General features: G+C 36.5%; 2 protein-coding genes across 11 annotated transcripts in view; one reads left to right on the forward strand and one right to left on the reverse strand.

Annotated features, from left to right (window-relative positions):
• SYCP2 (synaptonemal complex protein 2) overlaps positions 1-9788 on the forward strand; it is an 80522-nt gene extending 70734 nt beyond the window's left edge. Inside the window, exons 36-43 of the mRNA XM_082361010.1 lie at positions 145-300; positions 866-990; positions 2143-2237; positions 2333-2432; positions 3085-3143; positions 3288-3366; positions 3476-3532; positions 4554-9788. Coding sequence (XP_082217136.1) covers positions 145-300; positions 866-990; positions 2143-2237; positions 2333-2432; positions 3085-3143; positions 3288-3366; positions 3476-3532; positions 4554-4628 — 746 coding nt within the window. The 3' untranslated portion in view covers positions 4629-9788. The remainder of the gene's footprint in view (positions 1-144; positions 301-865; positions 991-2142; positions 2238-2332; positions 2433-3084; positions 3144-3287; positions 3367-3475; positions 3533-4553) is intronic.
• Positions 9789-10094: 306 nt separating this feature from the next.
• The window catches only part of PHACTR3 (phosphatase and actin regulator 3), a 414253-nt gene continuing 405728 nt past the window's right edge, over positions 10095-18619 (reverse strand). For all 10 annotated transcript variants that reach the window (XM_082361024.1, XM_082361023.1, XM_082361022.1 and 7 more), the window contains one exon: positions 10095-17265. In XM_082361024.1, coding sequence (XP_082217150.1) covers positions 17250-17265 — 16 coding nt within the window. In that variant the 3' untranslated portion in view covers positions 10095-17249. The remainder of the gene's footprint in view (positions 17266-18619) is intronic.

Genomic DNA, 18619 nt, shown 5'->3' on the forward strand with positions numbered 1-18619 from the left:
GTACAATAGAGAGAATTTAATGCACAGTTACCTAAAACTATACAGATAATGGAAACAAAGGCCTTTTTTTATAAAAGCAAGTATATATTAGGTATTTGTAATTAAGATTGTAGCACTGTTAATTACTTTTTAACTGTTTCTAAGGCCCTACACAACATCTTAGTCGCAAACGAATGTACATAGAAGACAATCTAAGTAATCCTGGTGAAGCAGAATTGGAAGAAGAAGAAGAAGAAAGAGCAAACTTGCTTCCCAAGAAACTGTCTAAAGGAGAAGATGCAGATCATCACACTTGCAAAGGTAGGTAGAGCAAATGCCCAAGTCAAAATGCATTTATTTTTGAAAATGGTTTCTTAGATCTTGAGTGGTTCTATTCACAAAACAAATTCCTTTGTAAAGATAACTTTGGATAAATCCAAGGATAATGCTTTATCACAAAGTTCACTTTACCTGAGTAATGTTATAGTAGGGGTCTTTTTACTCATAAATCTCCCTCATCATTCTGTCACTGATTACCACAGACAAGTCTTACTAGAGTATGAATTTACTGATAGATGAGTGTGTCACTGAATACTTGGGTTAATAATGTAGAAGCAGTTAAGAACTAGTTTTTTTAAAAAAAATCAGTCCAAGTATGTTCCATTTTAATGTTACTGTTTCTGCCTTAATTCCCATGCTAGAAGGTTTTTTTAATAAGTCAAAATATTTTAAATGAAAAATATAGTAGTCTGTCTTTGATTTTATAATCCTTAGATTACATATAGAATCTAAAAATAAGATAGATTTGTTCTCAGCCTCATGACAAATAATGCTAAATTTGTAACAATGCATATCTTAATTTTGGCTGATTGTCTTCATTTTTCAGTGTCTGAAAGTATATCTCCATTATCAAATGACTTTTCTATTCCTGGGGAGAACTGGGAAACTGAAATTTCAGGTGTAGGGACGATGTGTGAGGAGCTCAATACAGAATTTAGGAGGAAAGTTCATGTGAGTTGTCATTCTTTATGATTTATATTTACACCCAGTAACATGACAATATGCCACACTTTCTACTAGACTGTCAGTTTGACCCTTTGGCAACAAAACACTTCTTCATGAACTCACCTTTCCTCATGTACTGGTGAAAAATTGGAATGATTCCTAGGCGAAAAGCCTTATTATCTCATGAGCCCAGTTCCTTTTCTAAAATCTGTGCATTACTTGTATTCTTTCTTTTTCTATGGGTTCTGTCTCTTTGTCCTATTTTCCTTTTCAGTTTAACATTTTGAGTCTTCTGTGATTTTTCTTTTTTTTTTTCTGAAGGATTTTCTTTTCATGCCTAGTCTTTTTAATACATTCTTTAATCGCCATAGCAGTGACTGCTTGTGAGGGTACTATATTAAAGTATAGAGGATGAGCAACCTCAGTCAGAGAAATCCATTTCACTTTGTTTCACCAGTTCTGTACTTACATATCCTTAGTTACTGAGGTTCCAACGAGGTGATGTTTACAAAAACACTTTATAAAATAAGTTTTAATTATTATTGTTTCTCCACCTATCTCTTTTTCTCACATGCCTATATTTAGAGTAGACAGCTCTTTTTGCCCTCCTGTTAAGAGAAGATATTTTTCTGCACAGGTTATCAGCCCTATCTCTTCTTTGCCTTTTTCATCTCTTCATGGGTAAAATCTGAAATTATTTAAGATTCTGTACATTTCTTTTGTTTTGATTTATCCAAGGTCAATCTCATCTAAACAGAGAAGCCCTGATTCATATATTCTGTTACACATCTGTGACTAGCTGCGAATATGTGTTTTTATGAAAAGTGGTAATAAATAACTTTGAGTGTGACTCTTATGCTGTGTTCCTGAAGGGAATTATAATCACTAGCATTTTTGTAAATGTAGAATGTCATGTACTTATGGAAATAATTACCAATTCCAACCCTCAGTCAGAGCCTTCCTGGTGGAACTAGGCCCTGCTCTGACTGAGCTTATTTATTAACACTTCAGTTGAGATCACTGAGTTTTTAATTTTTCACTTTTCTAAGTTCTTCTTAGGCATTTATATTTCATGAAAAAGGCTTTGGCCTTAATATAGTCTTGGTTAGATTATTAATTTTGTAAAGATTTTTCAAGTTAAAATTGAGTATTTTTCAGATCCGCCACAAAATGATGGATTATTTTACTAAGCAGTCTTGGAAAACGGCTCAACAACATGTAAAAACAATGAACCATCAGATTCAGGAGTATAGGTCTGTGCTAAAAATCCCTTCTGAAATATTCTAAGTGCTGTGCTATAAGTAAGTGCTATCATTTAAAAAAAATAATCTTTTTGTTTCTTTAATAGGATCAAAAAACTTGACAAATTCCAATTCATCATCATAGAGGAGCTGGAGAATTTTGAAAAAGACTCACAGTCTTTAAAAGATTTGGAGAAAGAATTTGTGGTTTGTGCTTTTAAGAGTTTAAAAATAATTTTAAAACCTCATTTTTAAAGAGCTACACTCAGGAAAACTTCTGTTAACCTTCTGCTTTTAGACCACACCATCATAAAGGTTTTTGTTTTTTAGAACATAATTTAGTTTTATCTTAGATTTTTAGTTAGTTTCATATACATACACTAAAAATACAGACTTAAGTTTATGATGTGGGGGAGGGATAAATTGGGAATTTGGGATTAACAGATACACACTACTATATATAAAATGGATTAACAACAAAGACCTACTATATAGCACAGGGAACTATATTCAATATCTTGTAATAACCTGTAATGGAAAAGAATCTGAAAAAGAATATATATATGTATGTATAACTGAATCACTTTGCTGTACATCTGAAATACTGTAAATCAACTATACTTCAGTAAATATATATATAAAGTTGATGATGAATACCTTTGATAATAAAGGAGAAAGTCTGAAAGAGTTTGCTTTCAATTTTTTTTTTAATCTGAAAGAGTATATGACATCTGCAATATTCTTAGCATATAGCCAAGTTGTTTTTTAAATTAGGAGTCATATAAATACAATAAATTCTGCTAAGTTTTAATTTTTCGTCATAATTATACTATAACTAGTTTTGTATTTTGAAATTTAGGGCTTTTGGGAAAAGGTGTTTCAGAAGTTCAGTGCCTATCAAAAAAGTGAACAGCAGAGGTTAGTATGACATTCTTAATGATTAGAATCTATAACATTAGATTTTTTTATTATAATAGTTTGAAATTAAAATTATATATACTATATTATAGCAATTTAATTTAATTAAAATACAAAGGTAACTTTCATTATTGTATTTGTTAGACTTCACCTTTTAAAAGCTTCATTGGAAAAGAATGTCTTCTACAACACTGATTATGAAGAAACTATTTTTACATCTGAGGTATAAATTTTATATTTTTATATATAATCTCTCTCAATATTAGTCTAACTTGTCTTTTTGCTGTGAAAATTTTATAGTAAATTTCATGGGGGAAATTATTTATTCACAGATGTGTTTGATGAAAGAAAACATGAAAATGCTGCAAGACAGACTTCTTAAGGAAATGGTAAATCAGCTATCTAGTTTGGGTTTTTCAAATGGAATGATCGGTCATGCTTTTATATATTTAAATGGGAAATTCTTCCACTGGTTTTTCTTCTGTCTTTCTCTTTGGATTGAGAGAAGCCAGTTTTTTAGCCCCACTGGGGTTCTTTTAGTTTTCTTTAAGTTTTTAAAATTAAAATGGGAGCAAATTTACAGTAGAAAAATAGGGATGATTTAAATAATGAGTCCCTCTCCTAAGGAAGAAAAGATGGATTTAGAAATTTAAAAACAAGCTAGAAGAATGATTTCTTTGTATGTATCTAAGCACGATGCACTGCAGCAGTCCTGATGTGTCTCAAGTCCTGTGACAGGCAGAGCTACCCAGACAGAACTATTGTCTACTTGGACAAAACTTCATTTACTTCGGTTTGGGGATAAAAGTAGCTGGCTTTCCAAAGGTCTAGTAGACCAGCAACTGCAATCAGGGGTTGGGGAGGGGGGAAGTTGTCTAAAGGTACTTCTCCAAGTGAACATGCCTTTGGTGTTTTCTCAAAGATGGAGGCATTTCTATGTATATTTTAGTACTAATCTTTGATACAGGATATTTTAATACACTTTTATTAAATTTTAATAGAACCAGTATGCTGATATATAGCAGAGGACCAGGATGTGTGGCTAAGCCAGTTCAGCTTAAAGCACATAAGCTAACTAACTAGACTGATTCTTGCTGAAGTTCTTCTCCAGACTATAGATTTGATATTTAAAGGAAGAAAGTAAAAAATAAATTTCATTGATTTGGGGTTTAAAAGATGAGGTCTTCTGTCAACTGATCATCTAAATTCATCTAAATATATCTAAAATATCAGTAATAAGCACATAATTCTGTAGCTAGCTAGGAACAGACCCTGGGGACTTGGATAGAACGAACACTGATACATAATAACTTTATTCATAATAATATCTTGATTTTTTTCTATTTTATTAGATTTTAAAGTTTCACTGTAAAACTACCAAAGTGTGATTTTTTTTTTTCTTGGCCATAGCAAGAAGAGGAGCTTCTTAATGTACGCAGAGGATTGATGTCATTATTCATGGCTCATGAAAGAAACAATGTGTGATGTCTAGTTATCAACAAGTTTTATCCAGTTATTCCTTTGTGTGTATAGCTGAGGAATACCAGAGTAGCTCTACAAAGAAAATAACATGTCACCCAGGCAAGAGTACCTTTGTAGGAACCTCTGAATTCAAAGAAATGTCCTCTAATGGATGAGAAAGCACCTACAGTCACTATAACATGACTCTTGAGACCCAAAGACTTTTGTCTGTACAATACTACTCTTTTTTTTAGAAAGCTTTGGGAAACCAATCAGTACAAGAAATTGGCTTGTTTTTATAGTAATATTTGCATGAGACAAATATTGCCAAGTTAACTATACTCATAAACTAGTTATTTCTTTAATAAACTAAAATTTATCATATAAAATATATTTTAAAAGTTTGAACTAAATAAATATAAAGTATTATTAAAATTTACTAGTTCAGAATATACAAGTAATAAAAATTTAGTGATGCATAGAAGGGGGAGGAGTCTGATTTAAAATGCTTCCCTGAGTGTAAATCAGTACTTTCAGCACACTGTTGGAGAGTATATTTATTCAGTTATGGCTCCATTGTATTAGAAGGCACTAACTAGCCTAAAATAGTTAACATGTCTATCTAGTACTTTTTAAGCCTTAGTGTTCACTGTAATAATATTTTGCTAGATTAATGTATAAAAATGAATATACATTTATTTGCTTTAATTGTATAATAAAGTTGAAATAAATGCTGTCACTGGGATTTTATACAATTATTTTACTTTATAAATCGTTTTCCTGTTTTATGAACATTGGATCAAGCAAAATATCCTCCAATCAATCAGACATCTGAAGTATAACGCCACGCAGCCTCACTCACTGTCGCACTTACCTGCTTCATGGTAGCAGAGTATTTATTTGGATATTACTGGTATTTAAATACAGTGGTAAAGGCTTCTTAGTCTAGATAAGCAAAGGAAAACCCTTCACATCTTAGCTTTATCCCATTGCTAGCATCAGCTAAGATTTACTGATTGATTGATATAGGGTAGCAGGGATTCTATGTCAAGCAAGTGACAGGTCTGCTGTAATATTAACTACTACTCAGGAGTTGAAACTCCGTGTTGCCCTGTGAGACTTCTTTAGAATCAGTCCCATCGTGACACACATCCTTGTTTGCCTCCTCCTTGGCCAGACTTCCAAGGCTCCTAAATAATACATTATACTAATTCCCATACTGTGCTGTATGTGTAATCCAACCCAGGTTCCTCCTTCCTCCCAGCTCTTTTTAAACCGTTCTGCTGTGACCTTGTCATGACCATAGTTGTGCCCTGTATCTCAACTTCAAACGTCATCACCCCAGCCTGCTTTCTAGAGTAGAGTAGTCCCAGGCTGTTTACTCCACCACTCTTTTGCTATGCCTGTTAGTTACCCTTCTTGTCCTTCCTTCTTTCCTTACCGATTCTAGAGTCCTTAGTCCAAAATAATCGTCTCTTGCCCTCTCGCCTCTCCTCAACTTTATCCACTAGTTCATACCCCTCATTCCACAACCTGAACATCACTTGAGAAGTATAATCAAGGTTTAAATTTATGACTACATATTTCAAGTGGCTACACAGCATTGCTCAGTAATCCTTATTCTGCCCTGTTCAACTGCCTTCACCGCATTTCCAGAGTATTACTGTATATCAGTACCTCTTTCCTTAATTCTTTACCTTTTAGGGGATGGCCTTACCTCATACTTACCTCATCTCTTCTCCCTAAAATCTAACATGTTACCTGCATCAGTACTGGCATTCCTGATTTCTCACGTGTTCCAGCGGCAGAACAGCCTCATCATTTCAGGACAGTCTCATCCCCCTGCTAGTGCTCTGAAGCCTGCTGTCTGACTTCTCTCTACTCATGTGTATGGCCCACACTTATTTTTATTTTTATTTTATTTTTAAAAAGGACTTTGACAAGTTCCTCTTAACTGCTGCCCTCCCTATGTAATTCTCTACTCACCCTTACACAGAACGTATCAAAAGAATTTTCGCGAGTTACTATCTCAACTTACACACTTCTTATTTGCCCCTTACCTACCTCCCCCCTCAGTCCAGCTTCTGTCCCTACAATTTCACTGAGACAGCTTTTATCAAAATCACCAGTTATTTTACCAAATCTTGTCTGTGTACTTCTCACGCAGCTTCTCAGTGCCATTCCACAGTTAAAACCCCCTTGGCTGGCACATATTTTCCACTCTTTCTTGGCTCATTCCTGGCTTCCCTGTTACCTCTTAATAGGGGGCTCATTCCTAGTCTATCACTTCAATCTATACCTTCTCCTTAGGTAATTTCATTTGTATTGATGACTTCCAAATGTAGAAACATGCTGACCTTTACTTTGGACATTAGAATGTCATATACACTGCTTTATTGATAGTTTTAATAAACATCTCAGTTCTCCAAACAACTCGATTTCTCTCTCAGCAGCAGTCTCTCTCACCACCAGAGAAAAGAAAAAATAAACCTGTCCTTCCATCTCAGTAAATGTCACTTTTATCCACCCAACTATTCAAGCCAAAACCTAGAAGTAATTCCTGATTGCTCCGTTTCTTTTGGCCGGTTAATCGATCAACAAGTCCTGCAGATTGTACTGCCAAAATATGTTCTACATATATATACTTTGTCACTTCCACTGTCACTACCTTTGACAGTGTCAACATCATTTCTCACATAGACAATTTCAACAGCCTCCTAAATTGCTTTACAGCGTTCATACTTGCCTTTTTACAACCCGTTACGCACTTAGCAGCCAATATGTTCTGCTATATCATAAATCATACCATGCTTCTGACTCCGTATGTAAAACTCTCCAGTGAAAATACATTCTTAACCAATGGGTCAAAGAAGAAATCACAAAGGAAATTAGAAAATACTTGGGGACAAATGAAAATGCAACATACCCAAAGCAGTGCTCAGAGAAATTTATAGCTGTACATGTATATACATTAAAAATGAAGATCTCAAATCAATAACCTAACTTTATAACTTTAAAGAACTAGAAAAAGAGCAAACTACACCCAAAGCTGTCAGAAGGAAGGAAATAATAGATATTAGAGATTTTTTTTAAAAGAATAGAAAACAAAATAAAACCAAAAGTTGATTCTTTGAAAGTCCTTCATTAAGTCTTAGTGATGCAAACACAGACAGCTGAGTGGGTCTTTTATCTCCTGCCAGGACCCTGACTGACACCCCAGATGACACAGAGCCTGCCTGCCCTGCCCACTTTTCTCTCCTCGCAGCCTCCTTAGGGAGACTGAGCTATTATGTCCATCCCACACATCATGAGTCTTCCTTCGCCAGGCTCAGGCCCCCTCCTCCCTCCCAGAACCATCTTTGCTGGTCCTACGGCTAATAAAGACCTGGGTTTTACCTGCTCCTCTCCTCCCTCTGCCCTTGCTCCAAGAGATGAGACAGATCACTTCTCAGTCAGCAAGTAGGCGACAACCCGTGGGCACACACATGGTGGGAGGCACAGGCATGGCTCCGAGCTGGCTGCCTTCCCTTCACTCACCCCCAGGGCTCCAACCAGGAGTCCTGTCTGGAAGCTGCAACTGGCCAAGGGCCACTTGAGTGGGACAGGGAGAAGAAAAGGAAGGCCTGGGGTGAGGAGAGGGAGGCACTTGCTCTAGGACTAGGTCCTCTCTAGACCTTTGCCGTCTTCCCCCACCATCACCTCCCTTTGGCTGAACAGCCCTGAACCATGGGGTCAATATTGTCTGCAGCCCAAGGCCGAGTTTGCACAAAACCCATGTGTCCTTTGGGAAACGTGATGTCAGTGTTCGCTCAGCGTATAACCCCCTCCTATCTAGGTCTGAGGTCCTTGGAAATGGAACCCTAAAAGGAGAAAATCTGAAAGACACCTCCTGGGGTACTGCAAATCTGAGCCATGGGGCTTCATAAGCAAACTCATGGAAGTTATCCCAACTTTGACTTGAGGAAGTCATCTAAGCAGAGAATCTAAGGAAGTCCTCTGGTGGCTCTGCCTCCCCCTTCCACCGCTGTCTCCCACCCCCAATCCACCCCTCCCCCAGATCTAACCTACCTCCCTCCCTCTCTCCAACTATAGCTTCAGTCCCCAGGGCCAAGACTAAGGTGAGGAGAACTGAGGCACTTGCCTTGGGGGCAGAATTTTAAGGGGATGCCAAAAAAATTCATCAGTCAAGATAAATAATATCTTAATGCAATATTTTAAAAAATCAAAATCAATGCAAAAAAATCCAAGATGAACAAAATAGCAAATTTTAAAATAAACTAAATTTAGAAGGGGGAAAAAAAAGTTGATTCTTTGAAAAGATCAAGAAAATTGATAAACCATTAGTTAGATTGCCTAAGGGCAACAGAAGACTAAACTTTCTAAAATCAGAAATGAAAATTGGGAATATTACTACTGACCTTACAAAAACAGGATTACAAGAGAATTATGAACGACTGTATGCCAACAAATTAGACAGCTTGTATGAAATGGATGAATTCTTAGAAACACTAACTACCAAAACTGATTCAAGAAGAAACAGAAAATCTGAACAGACTTACAACAAGTAAAGAGATTTAATCAGTAATCAAAAACCTCCCAACAAAGAATTCTACCAAACATTTAAAGAAGAATTAATACCAGTCCTTCTCAAATGCTTCCAGAAAACAGAAAAGGGAACATTCCTAACTCATTCTATGAGGCCAGCGATACCTTGCTACCAAAGTCAGATAAAGATGTCACAAAAGAAAATTACAGACCAATATCCCTTATGAATATAAATGTAAAATCTTCAACAAAATACTAGCAAACTGAATCCAGCAGCATATTAAAAGGAGTATATTTAATGAAGGAGTTGAAAGATCGAACACTGAAAACTACAAAACGTTGAAAGAAAGAAGACCCAAGTAAGTGGAAAAGACATCCCATGGTCATCCCATGGTCATCCCATCCGATTGCAAGACTTGACACTGTTAAATGGCAATACTCTCTGAAGCAGTCTACACATTTAATGCAATCCCTATCAAAATTCCAAGCCCTTTCTGCAGAAATGAAAAAGCCAATCCTAAAAATCACACAGAAATGGAAGGGACCCAACATAGCAAAACAATGTTGATAAAAGAATAATAAAGTTGGAGGACTCACAGTTCCCAATTTCATACTTACTACAAAGCTAAATTAAAACAATATGGTGGGCTTCCCTGGTGGCGCAGTGGTTGAGAATCTGCCTGCCAATGCAGGGGACACGGGTTCGAGCCCTGGTCTGGGAAGATCCCACATGCCGCGGAGCAACTGGGCCCGTGAGCCACAACTACTGAGCCTGCGCGTCTGGAGCCTGTGCTCCGCAACAAGAGAGGCCGTGATAGTGAGAGGCCCGCGCACCGCGATGAAGAGTGGCTCCCGCTTGCCACAACTAGAGAAAGCCCTCGCACAGAAACGAAGACCCAACACAGCCATAAATAAATAAATAAATAAATCTTTAAAAAAAAAAAAAAAAAATATGGTACCTACAGAAGGACAGACATAACAGAGCAATGAAATAGAATTAAGAGTCTAGCAATAAACCTATTCATCTATGGTCAGTTGAGTTTCACCAAGGGTGCCAAGACCATTTGGTGGAGAAATAATAGTCTCTTCAACCAATGGTTATGGGACAACTGGATAGCCACATGCCAAACAATAAAATTGGACTCCCTCACCTTATATCATATATAAAAAATTAACGTTAAATGGATCAAAAACCTAAAAGTAAGAGCTAAAACTATAAAACCCTTAGGAAAAAAACATAGTAAATCTTCATGACCTTGGATTTGGCAATGGATTCTTAGATATGACACCAAAAACACCAGCAACAGAAAAAAAATGTAATTTGGACTTCATCAAAATATTTTTTTAAAAAAGGACTTTTGTGCATCAAAGAATACTTTCATAAAAGGAAAAAAGAACAACCTACAGAATGGGAGAAAATATTTGCAAATCATATATCTCATTAGGGTCTAGTATCCAAAATATACAAAAAATACAGCTCAACAACAAAATGACAATCTGATTAAAATATATGGGCAAAGGACTGTGGATAAACAGTTCTCCAGAGAAGACATACCAATGTCCAACAAACACATGAACATATACTGAGCATCATTAGTCATTAGGAAAATGGAAATCAAAACCATAATGAGATCCCAACTTTATACCCGCTAGGATGGTTAGAATCAAAAAACAGAAAGTAAGTGTTGGCAAGGATGTGCAGGAATTGGAACCCTTGTGCATTTCTGGGGGAATGCAGAATAATGCAGCCACTCGAAAACAATTTGGTGGTTCCTCAAAAAGTTAAGCAAGGGGGCTTCCCTGGTGGTGCAGTGGTTAAGAATCCACCTGCCAATTCAGGGGACACGGGTTCGATCCCTGGTCTGGGAAGATCCCAGATGCCATGGAGCAACTAAGCCCGTGCGCCACAACTACTGAGCCTGCGCTCTAGAGCCTGCGAGCTGCGACTACTGAGCCCGGGCACCACAACTACTGAAGCCTGTGTGCCTAGAGCCCGTGCTCTGCAACAAGAGAAGCTATCGCAATGAGAAGCCCGCGTATCGCAACAAAGAGTAGCCCCTGCTCGCCGCAACTAGAGAAAGCCCGTGCACAGCAATGAAGAAGCCAATGCAGCCAAAAATAAAATAAATTAAATAAATTTTTTTAAAAAAAGAAAAATTGTACAATTAAAAAAAAAATTAGACAAGGAATTATCATATGACTCAGCAATTCCACTCTTACTTATATACCCAAAAGGACTGAAAACAGATATTTAACAAATACTTTTGTACAAGAATGTCCACAATAGCACTATTCACAATAGCTAAAAGGTGGAAACAGCCCAAATGGCCATCAAATAAACAAACATGTAGTATATCTATGCAATGGAATATTTTTCAGCCGTAAGAGGAAGGAAGTATTGATTAATGTTACAGTGTGAATGAATCTCAAAAGCATTAGGCTAAGTGAAAGAAAATAGACACAAAAGGTCACATATGATTCAATTTACATGTAATATCCAGGAATTATAAATCCACAGAATCAGAAAGCAGATTAGTGTTTGGTAAGGGGAGAATGAGAAGTAGCTACCTAAAGGGTATGGGGTCTTCTTCGGGTGTGATGAAAATGTTCTGGAACTAGATAGAAGTGGTGGCTGTATGACTTTGTGAATGTATTAAATGCCATTGAACTGTATTCTTTAACACTGTTAGTTTCATGTTATCTCCTTTTCACCTGAATTAAAAAACAGCAACAAAGAACCTCTCCAGAGGTTTTCTGTGCCCGTAAAACCCAACCTTTATATCATGGCCTAAAAGGCTGTACATGAGCTAGCCTCTGCCTCTTTCTTCACTCTTATTTCCTACTCCTTTCTTCTTGTACAGTATACTTCAAAAATTCTGTGGGGACAGGAAGCTTGTCTGCCTTGTTCATCACTATTTCCAGAACCTAAAAAGAGTGCCTGGAAAAGTAGGCTTGCACAGTGTGAATAAGTGAGTGAACAGATGTAGTGTTTCTAGGGAGGAATTTGCTAAGTACAGAGAGGGCCAATGTGCCTCCTAAGACTCTTCAGATCCTCAAATCCCGTATAATGTTGGTATTTCTATTAAAATTGATAATGTATTAGTCAACCAGCCATATGAGCATCTATTATGTGACACGTACTGTGCTCAGCTCTATATACAGAGGTAAGAAATGAACCCTCTCCTTGTACTTAAAAATGGTATCTATGTGTTTTTAAAGCAGTCATGTAGAATCATATGGATTTCTATTTTACTGCCACCTTTGAAGAATTGTGTAGGCAAATCAGAGGTACACAGGCTGCATTACCAAAGAAGATGTCATATTTGTAATGGTTAGTTTCTGTTTTTTAAAAACATATTAGGTCAAAAGAGCCAATGGAAATATTCTAAAGCAACATCTAGAGGGAAATAACTCAATATTTTTTTCAGGAATATAAATGTGTTGAATGAGATCTATATGTTATACTATCTTGAACTGTAGATAATATAATTTTGGTTTATGCTGTGATAGCAATAATTTTAAATAAACGGAAGTTGGAGCAGTGTTTCATTGTCACACTAATGAGACATTTGCCTTTAATATCAATAGGTCCTTTGTTATTTTTACCTAACTTGATGTGCATTCTATGCATGTCAAATAACTACTGTCAGTGTGACCTTATGAGTTTGAAATTTGTAACAGATTTGACATTAAAATTTCAAGCTTATTTAGAAACAAAATTAACTGTTCTGTGTAATTCAACATTTTCCATTATATATTTACTTAAACTTTAAAAAAAGTTTTTAGAGCAGGAGTAGGCACACTTTTTTAAAGGGCTATACAGTAAATGTTTTAGGACAAAAAGGTAAATTTGAGGATATCATGTGGGTACTTGTTTAAACATGTCAAATGTAACCATTCAAAAATGTAACAATTCTTAGCTTGCAGACCATTAAAAAAAAAAAAAAAAAAAAAAAAAGGCAGATTTGGTCTGTGGGCTGTAGTCTGCAAGACCCCTAGTTTAGAAGAAACATTTTGAAGATCAGATCTCTCTGTTCTTTACTACAAAATTTATTCCTCAATTTATCTTACTATAGTGATTTAAATCAATTTTGCATTAGTAGATGTTAATGATTATGTCAATTAACTAATATAGCTAACATTTCTTGATCTTCCTATTTCAAACATACTAAAAAATAAATAAGCATTGTTGCTAATGACTTATACGTCTTACCTGGATCACAATTTAACACGATGTTGGTGCAGGTTTACGACACTTCAATTAAATGGAGCTGTACAACGGTAACTGTTCCAGAAGAACACATGGGAAAGGTCACGGAAGAGAGAAGAAATTTTGCAGCATTAGTATAGCCAGGCAGAAACTTAAATACTAAACTCTACAGATATCACTACAGAGACTTAAATGCCACCCAATCCTGATACCATAGATGCCCAGCAGATCCTTGAGTGGGCAGTAGACTGTGGTTTTCGTCTAGCATTTAATTCCTCCTTAAACTGGCAGTCTAGGGTGACGAATTCTGCTGTCTCTGACCTCAGGGCCTAGGGTGAAGCTCTCCAAGTTGCTAGAGATATTTCTTCAGCCATTCCATCAGCACCACCTAATAACAGTTAACTCAGTCACAGTTATCATACGTGAGTTCATACTTATGTCTAGGTTCATTAACATACTGAATTAAAATGTAAGCATGGAAGAATCATAAGTGCTATGAATAAACACCTAAAATAGAAGTCTGAGCAATGTAAAAATTGGAGCAAACTGTTAGGTCCTTCCTGACAGGAAGGACCTGAAGTCAGTCTGAATTTCAGTATGTTCAGCTGTTTATGGGCATCTTCTGAGATGTTTCTTTCACGTGAAAAACTCTGAAAAAAAATTCTGGAAAAAAAACTGGGTAAATGGGTATTGGAATAATGTGGGACTAGTAATTTTAACAGTATAATTAGAATTTTGCATTTCTGGACTTTGCTATTGAAGAACTGTGGATATGTAGCTAAAAACTGACGTTCAAACTTCCAACATATAATAGAATAAATTTAGACTTGTAATTACCATATATTTCCACAAGGTGGACCTCTTGATGTTAGGTGTTTTTTTTAATCCATTTCAATTGTCCAAAAATTACATAATTTCAAAGCCCCTTTAAAATTTTTAAAATGTACTTTTTTTTACAAAGTCATACAATGTACTGTTCTCCCTATCATATTGGCTTAAAACTTGATGCTTCGAAACGTGATTCAATTTCCTGTCACAAAATTACCTGTTACGTTTTTAAAGTCTTTTAAACTCCTTAAAAGCAATTTCTTTAATGACTTAATTTTGTTTACTTTAATAGTCAATCATTTTTTGTTAAAATAAAAATGATTTATAAAGTCAATACACAAAAACCTCATTAATGACTACTACTAATAGCAGTCATGAAGAATTCTTATAATTCAGATACTATATCTGATTGTTATTGAATAAGAAAGCAGAATTGTTTTTTTCTAAGTCTTCAGGCTCTTAAGAATATAAACTTTCTCTTCAAATTTATACAACATATGTAAATTCATTTACATATGCATGTATACCACCAGTACCATGTGATTTATTAATTGCTTTTTAATTTTGTTCCTCCAACTAACTAGGATGAGAGAGATTTGAGATACCATGTCATATACTTATTTAGCGCAGGATTCCATACACTTAGTAGGTGCAGAGTAAATACACGTACTTGATTCACAGTTTTAGGTTATCTCAACCTCTGTAATACCTGCTAAGAACATGAAATATGGAAATACAATTTAGGGAAATAGTTTATGATTAATAAAAATACAGTGATAGACGTTAGATACCATTGCAAATATTTTGATTACAATGAAAATGTCTTCTGGTTTTATGATATCTTAGAACCCTTGAGTCTGGACCAAACCAAAAAACCCTCCTTTGGATATCTTGTACTTTATCGTAAATTTTTAATTTTATTTATTAGTTATGGATCTTTACTTGGGCAAAAAAACCTGAACATGTGTCCCATCTATCAGACTATCTCTAACTATAGCTGCAGTTTAGTTACTTTCTAAGCACGGATCCTTTTTGCTTTGGGGGCCAGAATGATTTCTAGAATAAGGGAACCTTTTTTCTTTCTTTGCTTCACAGTAAGCAGTTATATGGATATTTCTATGTGATGGAGATTGAAATCTTATTTTTACACAGTTTGGCTCCAATTAATATTTTAAATTGAATAAAATATAAAATAGGGAGCTAATAGGTACTTAAAATAGAAAATAAGTATTTTGGGGGTTGACTGGCCACAAGTAACAGCTTATGCATAAAAGAGTACACACATATATATATTAAATATACAATATATATACATACACATAAATGCTTATAAAATTAAGGGATTCGCTTCTAGTTAGAAAGGATTTAGATATCATTTCATAGACACAGAAATTGAGGCTCAGAGAAGTCAAGCGATTCACAGAAGGTTACACAGCAAGTAAGAGGTAGAGCTGGAATTTTTCTACCATACGGTGATTTCTTATAAAAGACCCCAATTCCACAAACTAACAGTATGTTTGCTAGCATCTAGGATTGGTCACAAGTCCCTTAGGACAAAGTGCTACCACAAGGGTTGAGCAGTTTCCATGGGCGCCTGACCTACTGCAGCCTTAAAGCAGCAGAACAGGAAAAGTCGAGGAGAGCAATGAGGTAGCTTGTGCGGTGAGAAGTCACAGGCGAGGTTCGGCAGCTCCAGGGCTACGTGGCAACCACACCCTCGGTGGACAGAACGCGCCGGGCTCTGTGCTGGCACTTCAGCCACTTTCCCTCCTTTATCTCATTTAGAGATCACAGTAGTGTTGTGTGAGAGAGAGAGAAAGAGAGAGAGTCTGGGGTGGGGTGGGGCGGTGGGGGGCGGAGGGGGTGGGAGAGCTTCCTGCAGAGGAAATAAATACCTTGCTGAATGGCACAGAGCTGGGATTTGGGCACAGGATCAGCAAGATCCCAAAGCCCTTATTCAAGCACTGTGTTCCCTGCCTCGATGGACCAGGAGGGAGGGCTCATTTTCACGAGGATGCTTACTTGAAAGCCAAGTAAAAATGTATTTCAGGGAACATTCATTTTTATTTAACTTACTTTCCCCCTTTGTGCCAAGATTACCTTTCACATTTGTGCCAGGGTAAGTTTCCTCTTTATGATCTCCACTCCATCTAAACCTTTGTCTCTTACAACAGAGTTTTTAATAATGTTTGCAAGTATGAAATTAAAAATACTCTTAAAGAGGGCATAATTTTCCTTTTGGTAGAATTTTTCAACAAGTTATTACTTATCTCTAGGTTCATTACTGAATGATACATAAACTTAACTTGAAAAGGATAATTTGATTTTCTAAGGCACAAACCACGTGTACTAACAGAATTTACAAAACAAAACACACGAAGTTTGAATTCTCCTTTATGTGTTTGGCTTCTGATGGCTCAAAAGTAATAAAATTGGATTCGTTTCACAGCCTGTTCTAAAAAATCTCTCACCCCAACCCCAAGAAACTGTAACACCCAGGTTAATTTCCTGCAATGAGTAGTCATTTAATTAAAGAACAAAATTAACAGGAATCAAAATGTTGCAGCTGCATTTTTTGTTAGACATTATATAAAAAAAGAATAATACAGTAAGTCATTTTGTATAACACGAACTTAAAGAGTTCTCAAATTAATTGTGATCAGAATAAAAACGTCTTTTCCACACGGTACTGAAGACACTGCGTACACGTCCCTCGGTCGGAGCCTCGGCGCAGTGACCCTGCACACGCACGTGGCCGTCCCTGGTCACACCGCAGAACTGCAAAACAAGGCGGGAAGGCAAACAACAGTTTTCTTCTGGTCGAGTTACTTGGGGTCTTTACTGACCCCAGCAGTTCACACTCCTCAGACACCAGAGAGTGAAGAGTGTCCTCTGCTGGTCCTCTTACAGGTGAGTGTGGCCAAGATTTCACCTGTGTGTGTGGTCCTGCTCCTCGCACAAACACAGCAGGGGGTCGTGAGCTGAACTTCAGGAAAGTTCCCTGATGAATGTTCAGTGTTGGTATCAAAAAATTAAACACAATTCTTCTCAGAAGAAAATCTCTATGGCCTGTGGAATCTAGAAATTACAAAAAGACAAATAACTTAAGGTTACACATTTCTAAGTTCAAATAACTTAAGGTTACACATTTCTAAGTTAAAATTGCCAAAACCTTCCACAAATAATTCTGTTGCTATAAAAGCTTTGCGCAGGTCCAAGGGGTAAAACATGAGGATGGACCTGCCTGGATTAAAGTAGTGTAGAGCCGCAGACAGCGCCCACCGCTCGGGCCCCAGCCATAACCCAAGAGGAATCAGATGCTGAATTCTTAAAGCCTACCTAAAACTTAGTTTGAAAAATGCTAGGTAAGCCCTTGAAGTACACAGAAAGAGCAGAGCTTTGCTAAATCAGTAGAAGTAATGAATTGATTAATACAACAAATTATTGGATATTATAGTAGTAGAGTTATAGTTTTGTTCTTGTAGAGTTGATAATGTGTTTGTGGCAATGTTTAACGCACTTAAGAAAATCTCATGTGACTAAAAACATTGTTCTCACTTTTAAAAGTTGACATTAAATTCTAAAATGTGGTGGTATAAAAATCATATTTCAGGGACTTCCCTAGCGGTCCAGTGGTTAAGACTCCGCGCTTCCCATGCAGGGGTTGCGGGTTCGATCCCAGGTCAGGGAACTAAGATCCCACATGCAGCACAGTGCCGCCCAAAAAAAAAAAAAAAAATCATATTTCCTGTTGTCTAAGTTTTGGGCTCACTCTTAAAATTCTGTCCTGTAAGAAAGCTATCAAGGACTTATGAGAAAAAAATACATATCTTTAGTAAACATCTCTTTTAATAATGTATAATGAGAAAATGTATTAAATATTTTGAAATTACCATACATAGAATATGTAGTAATTATATCTTTTTTTCTTTAACACAGAATTGAACGTTAAAAATAACTCTTAACGTTTTACGGAGAATGTTTATTTCCTAAACATTTTTTAGTGTTTTGAACACTCAGAAGTAAGGTGATTTATTCCTGCCCAAAAGTATGCCAGTCATGGGGGGGAAACAAACATTTTTAAACAAACTATTTACTTGCTTCATTTTTTTCCTGCTCTTCCAACCTCCTTTTCCTCCCTTGATATATACAAAGTAAAACTATCGCGTAGGAGGGAATTCTGTGTGCCTGGTTTCTCTTCTGCAGCCACAGTGGCTCAGAGAGTAATCTTTTAAATAACAGTTGCAGTGGCCACTTTGGGAGGAACAGAAAAGGAAAGGAATCCATTGTTTTAGTTTAAGGCAGTATCTCCATTCAGGATTTCCTTTCTCTTTGTATTTGGGGCCTGAGCATCTCTAGACCAAGGGAGAAATGACAAAGCAGCTGGCGCAGTTGAAGGCTCGTGGCATCACAGGCAGCCTCTTTCGGATTA

This window comes from Balaenoptera borealis (assembly GCF_965194805.1).
Source record: "Balaenoptera borealis genome assembly, chromosome: 16".
NCBI classification, from domain to species: Eukaryota; Metazoa; Chordata; class Mammalia; order Artiodactyla; family Balaenopteridae; genus Balaenoptera; species Balaenoptera borealis.